General features: G+C 63.5%; 1 protein-coding gene across 2 annotated transcripts in view; it reads right to left on the bottom strand.

Moving 5' to 3' along the window:
- Positions 1–778: 778 nt before the first annotated feature.
- WNT7B (Wnt family member 7B) overlaps positions 779–6255 on the bottom strand; it is a 50540-nt gene continuing 45063 nt past the window's right edge. For both annotated transcript variants that reach the window (XM_047785987.1, XM_047785988.1), the window contains exon 4: positions 779–3527. In XM_047785987.1, the coding sequence (XP_047641943.1) occupies positions 3048–3527 (480 nt within the window). In that variant the 3' untranslated portion in view covers positions 779–3047. The remainder of the gene's footprint in view (positions 3528–6255) is intronic.

Raw genomic sequence — 6255 nt, 5'->3', positions numbered from 1 at the left:
GGCCCCTCCGCTGGGATCTGGGTTTGAGGCCAGGCTCCGTGGGTGCCCAGGCAGACGGGGGCTGTTTGATCAGCGGTTCCGCCTGATGCCAGGCTGCTGGGACAGCGGGCAGTGGCCAAACCGGCCCCGCCGCATGCCTTCCGGCCCTCGGCAGGAATGCCATTCATCCCCCCTGCTCACACGGTTACCGCAGGCGGAGGCCGGGCCTCTGGGGAGAAGCAGCAGGGCCGGGTGGCCAGCCAGGGGCCGCTGAGCTCCCAGGAGCCCCGGGCGGCCTTCCCACACCTGGAGGGGGCGAGGACGGCCCCAGGGGGACACTTGGGTCAAAATCCACCAGACTGGACAACTGGAAAGACACATGGGGACCTCCCTGGGGTCAGAAGGGGAAGGGAGGCGCCGAGGGAGACAGATGGGCCCTCCTGGCTGCCGCTTCTCCTGAGAGCAGCCCCCACCCGGCCCCATAAGCCGCCCTGGCACCAGGCCATGGCCCTCCTGTCCCTGCACTGACCCAGGCTGTCCAGAGAGCCCTCAGAATCTGTGTCCAGTCCCCACCAGCGGCCTTTGCTAGACGGGGACAGACCTAAGGGTCCCTGGAGGCAGGCCTGCCAGGGCCCCTACCCTGCACCATGGGACCTGGGCAAGTTGTGGGGGACGGTGGGGGAAGGACCGCCAGCCCAGACCCCGGAGAGGGGCCAGGAAGTCAGGTGGGGGCCACCAGGGGGTGGAGGGGGATCCGGGGCAAGCGCCGCAGAGACGTCACGGGGCTCGACACACTCAATTCTCTGATTCCAGCTTTATTGGAGCTGAGCGCTCCCCTCCTGGGGAGGCCAGACACAGCCCGTGAGAAACCCGCCAGCTCTCCTGAAGTGGGGACACTGCGGGAACACACAGTGCCCTGGCCACCCCCGTCCCTGCCTGGGCCACACTGACCCCCCCACGCCCACCCAAGGGAAGGGCTGCGGCTGACATACCATCAGAGGAGGGTGGGGTCTCGGTGGGGGGGGCACCTGGTGGCCGAGGGACAGTGCGCAAGACTTGGTGGCATGGGGGGCCCCAAGGGTCCAAGGGTCTGTTTCAAGCAGAAGGAGGAGCCTGACTCGGGGACAGCACGGCCATCCCCCCGCCCCCCAGTACCCAGTGTAGGTCATAATAATTTAAAAGACACTATAGACATTTTGACACTATATAACAATATAAGTTAACCAGGTTCCTTGGCAGAGGACGCTAAGCCTGTGGACTCAGGGGTGTCCCGGGACCCGGGACAGGGAAAGGGGACCAGGGGGCATTCACAGTGGCCTGGAAGCGCCCAGGACAGCAGCTGTTGGAGTGTTCTGGCATCATCAGGACAGACAGGGTGGACGCCAGGCCAGGGCCCAGTGTCACTCACCCCAGGCTAATGTCCAGCCCACTTGGCTGCTCGGTAGCCTGAAGACACATGTCCATGGGTTTCTGCGAGAGAAGACCCTAGATCCAGGGCAGGGATGAGCACGTGGGCAGTGGGGGGCACCAGAAGCCGTCCGCACACCACCCTATCTGGCCCCAGACCGTCGCTCCCTCCGTGCCAGTTTCCCCAAGGAGGGTGGCAGCATCAGCAGAGGACACGTCCAGCCCCGAGTCCCAGGCTCCCAGGCAATCCCACCCCACACACAGTTGAGGACCGAGCAGAACCCTTTCCATTCCTGTCTCCCAGGTTTCGGGACGATCCGGGCTTCCAGGGAGGGTCTGCCTGGGGACCATGGGGGAGGGTCCAGAGGGCAGACAGCTGCTGGGACAGCAGGTGGGACCCTGGCAGAGCAACACCCTGGGTCCGAGTTGTCTCGGCATAGGGGTCGGGGCGAAGGACGAGGCCTGGGCAAGGAGACCACCAGAGAAACTCTCAAAGGCACCTCGAGGGGAGCGTGCACCCCAGTGAGGCTGGCAGCGGGGGAAGGGCGCAGCCAGGTTTTTCAAGGCAGCGGGGTACCTCTCACCCTGGGCATCGCCAGAGCATGTGTGTCAGGGTCAGGAGTCCTAGGATGGGGGTTCAGAAGCCTCCACTCACAGCCTTGGGGTCTCCAGACTTGTGCTTGAGCCATTCTGGGCCTCAGGGTCCCCAGTAAAGCAAACACCCCCTAAACTATCCCTTGTCCTACCAGCCTGCCCCGGGCACAGCACTGTCCTGGGGGTCCAGCTGGCTCCAAGGTGGGAGGGGGCTCCGTAAACGAGGGGGTGCCAGGCTGGTGGGGGGCTGGAAGGGCAGCTGCGTTAGGGAGGGGACGCAGCCCTCCTGGAAGCTGACATGGGTGACATTTCGATTGGCTAGATATGATCTTCAAAAGGAAGGAGAGAGGGGGTCCGAGGTCCCTGTCCATGGCTCTCCTCAGAGGCCATCTTGGGCCATGGCCGCCACCAAGCCCAGCTCACATGGGGACAACATGCACCGCCACATCCCCCGGGACAGGGCCATGTACAGGGATGCTCTCAGGGCGTACCCAGAGGCCAGAAGAGGAAGCAGAGGGCGGCAAGAGGGGATGTGCTAACACAGAGTACAGAGTTAGGACCGGCTATGCCTTAGTGCTAAAATCCTCTTCTGATACTAAGAAAACATAAATAATTTTTGTCAACATCTGTCCAGGCTGCCCCTGAGCCCAGTGACAGATGCGGCCTGGGAAAGAGTCCTTCAGTGTCCACACCACCAGGAGGGGGAGGAGGACACTCCGTGTCTTGTCATTTTGCTTTCCAGGAGATGTGTCTGTCCTTGAGGTTCACTTTCCCGGAGAAAAGAAAGGGAATTCACTGGTCGGTCCAGGACACCCATGTCATTGACCTAGGCCAGGTGATGGCCACTGTTCTGCCACGGGAGGGGACAGGAATGGCAGGAGGGAGCCCCTGGGGGGCAGGGAGAGGGTGACCCCCCCCTCCCCCGTGGGAGCCCTCCTGCGCCAGGCGCTCCCACCTGCTCCACCCACTCTGCACACAGCCGGAGCAGATGTGCAAAGGGCCGCGGGGCGGGGCCGCGGGGCGGGGTGGGCGGGGCCTCGGGGCGGGGCGGGGTGGGGCGGAGCCGCTCACTTGCAGGTGAAGACCTCAGTGCGCTCGCTGCACGTGTTGCACTTGACGAAGCAGCACCAGTGGAACTTGCAGTTGCACTGCCAGACCTTGGTGTACTGGTGGGTGTTGTACCCGCGGCCGCAGCACATGGTGTCGCAGCCGTCAGCCCCGGGCGAGGTGCGGTTGCACAGGCGGCCCTGCGTGCCCACGCTGCCCGTGGCCGCGTCCTCCTCGCAGTAGTTGGGCGACTTCTCGATGTACACCAGGTCCGTCTCCATGGGCTTCTGGTAGCTGCGCAGCTGCTTGATGCGCAGGAAGGTGGGCTGCCGCAGGCGGCTGGCGCGCACTACCTCCACCTGCACCGCCACGTTGTACTTCTCCTTGAGCAAGTGGCCCACCTCGCGGAACTTGGGCAGCGTGGTCCAGCACGTCTTGGTGGTGCACGAGCCCGACACGCCGTGGCACTTGCACTCCAGCTTCATGCGCTCCTCCAGGACCTGCGGGCCACAGGGGCGGGCTCAGTGTGGGCGGGGCCTGGGGCCTCCCAGCCGCCGCCCGCCACGCCCCCTCCACCTGACGTGGCACTGGCTCCGCACTTCCCGCTGTGGGACCCCTCGTCTGGGTTCTTTTCTCTCCGAGCCTCAGTCTCCTCATCTGCTAAACGGGGCTGCTGAGGGGAGGTCCCTACCACAGAGGACCTTGCAAGGGTCCCACGAGAACAGTCAGAACTAGGCAGGGCGTGGTGTACCTTTTCCAAACTGTACGGCTAAATTCTCGCAACCCTTCAGGGAGCTGCCGGCAGATGTGCTGATGAGGACACTGAGGCGCAGGGGGCCGTGGGACTTGCTGCAGGTCACAGAGCAGCGGGTGGAGAGGTCAGTGGCTGCACCTATCCAGGCTGGGGGAGGCACCTCTTGGTGGTACCAGGTCCAGCCTCAGCAGGTGCCTAATAGGTGTGGATTCTCCACTCCTGTCTCCCCCACTGCCCACCCTCATGCCTGGCATGTAGTTGGCGCTTAATAAAGGGCTGTAGAGGGAAAGCCTGGTATGCACATGGATCTCTGTATGCCTTTGCTGAAGGACGGAGTGGGGCGGGCACAAGGCGAGTGCACGGATCAGTGAGACCAGGCGTGCCGTCTGCTGGGAAGCCGCTCTCGGAGGGGTGTTGTTCTTTCTCCCCAGCTCCTCCGAGGGCCCGAAATGGGTGCAGCCGTGTGTTTTCCTTGGGCCTCCCTCCTTGGCCCCGGAAGGCCAATTCCCAGAGCCAGCCCTGACCCCAGGCACTCATTTACCCGGATCGAAAGAGCCCTGCCAGCCAGGCCTGATTAAAGATGGAGAATCATTAGCTGCCGCCCCACCGCTGCTCAAGGGCCATTTGTCAGCTGTCCTGGCACCCGCTGGCCTCACTTTGACAGCCCAGCCTACAGGGTCTTGGCCACCCTGTGCCCCCTGGGCCAGAACCCCAGCCCTGACCCTCAGTGAATGAATGAGGGAAGGAAGGAAGGAAGGAAAAGAGAGAGAGAAACATCCCACGAGGTTGGCTACTGCTGCAATCAGTTTCCCTGCCCAACCACACGGGGCTCTGGACCAAGGCGAGGAGCTCCGGGGCTCAGAGTCCAGGTGGGAAACAGACGGAAACTGAGACACAGAGCAGCGAAGGGCAGGGCCCGTGAGAGCCTGTCTCTTGCCTGGGGAGAGGGTGCTGCCTGCAGGGACGGGGCTTCCTGGAGGAGGCGGTGCCTGCACCAGGTGTTGCTGGAGGGGTGAAGGATTGTTCCAGGAGAAGGGGCAGCGCAGCCAAGGTCTGGGGCGCTGTCACCATCACCAGGAAGGGACAGTCCGGCCCACATGGGCATGACATGAGCGCTGGGTGGGCCCTGAGGCTGGCCGTCTGGGGTTTGGAAGGTGAGGTTCTTGGCCAGCTAGCAGTGGGGGAAGCCGTGGCAGGGAGCACCCCAATTCCGGGGGAGGGGCTGGGGGTCAGGTCTGGGGAATACTCAGAACTGGAATTGCAGGGCTTGGTGACTGTGTCCTGGGGTGTTTGGATCGAAGGCACTGGCCAGAAGCCTGGTCTGGGGGTCTGCGTGAAGGGCGGAACCCTCTCACCCCAGAAAAGTCCATCGGGGCCCCTTCTCGGCTCCCTGTCCCTCTCCCCCCACTCTTGTCCATCCCATAGGACCTCTCCTTCCCCTCCCCCACCCCAACCCCGTGTTCATTTTTGCTTGGACATCCCCTCCCCCATAGCCCCTCCCCCCACCCATCTGCCCTTCAAGGCTGGGAAGCTTCTCCCCCCCTGGCCATGGATGCCCTCAGCCCAGGGAGCAGTTCAGCTCTCCCCATGCTGCTGGCCCAGGAGGTTCCTCCTCAGATGGGCAGTCATGGCCAGGGACCTGACAGGAGTGTCCAGGCCAGCATTTGTGCAGGCCGGGTGGCCCAGGCTTCATTGCCACCTCTGCGCCCACTTCAGCCTGCTGAACAGCTGTCCCCACACCTCGCCCCGAACCCCTTCCCTTCACGCGCAGATCCTGTGTGACCAGGCCAGGGACAGCGGGCAGATGACGTCGATTGGGTAGCCGTTTGCAGAGCAAGGGGCTGAATCCTCGCTTGGCTGGCTCCCCTAGGCCCGAGCCTCTTCTGAGAAGTGATCACAGGATTTAAGAATGTGCTGTTTCTGTCCCCAGCGCCCTCACGATAAGGGCGACAGCGGCGGTGGCGCCAGCCCCTCTGCTCCCAGAGACCACCTGGGAGGGTGCAGTGTGACCCACCTTGCCCAGGGGAGCTGGTGGCTGAGCAGGGCCCCTCCCCTGGGCCTCACCCCCACCCCCCAGGCCTAGGTAGTCAGGGGTGGGTAGGGGCGCTCTAGAAAGGGCTGATGGGGTTCTTTCCAGAATAAGGGATGGCCCACGATCTGGGGACAGTGTTCAGTTACAGCCAAGGTCCGGGGAGTCCCAGGGTTGGCGAACCGCCGTCCCGAGGGAGTCTGGACTTGAGCAGGTCTCCCCGCCCCACCTGTCTGACCCTGGCCACCAGGACTGCTAGTCTGGGGTGGGCTGAAGGATGTCCCCCAGAGATCCGGGTCCATGCAGAACCTCAGAATGCAACCTTATCTGGAAACAGGGACTTTGCAGGTGTAACTAAGGCGAGACTCATCCTAGATCAGGATGGGCCCCAACCCAAGGACACGTGTCCTTACAAGAGACAGAGGAGGAAGGAGCACAGACACAG

The sequence above is a fragment of the Phacochoerus africanus genome, chromosome 7, assembly GCF_016906955.1.
Source record: "Phacochoerus africanus isolate WHEZ1 chromosome 7, ROS_Pafr_v1, whole genome shotgun sequence".
Classification (NCBI taxonomy): Eukaryota; Metazoa; Chordata; class Mammalia; order Artiodactyla; family Suidae; genus Phacochoerus; species Phacochoerus africanus.
This window is presented reverse-complemented; position numbering and strand designations above follow the sequence as displayed.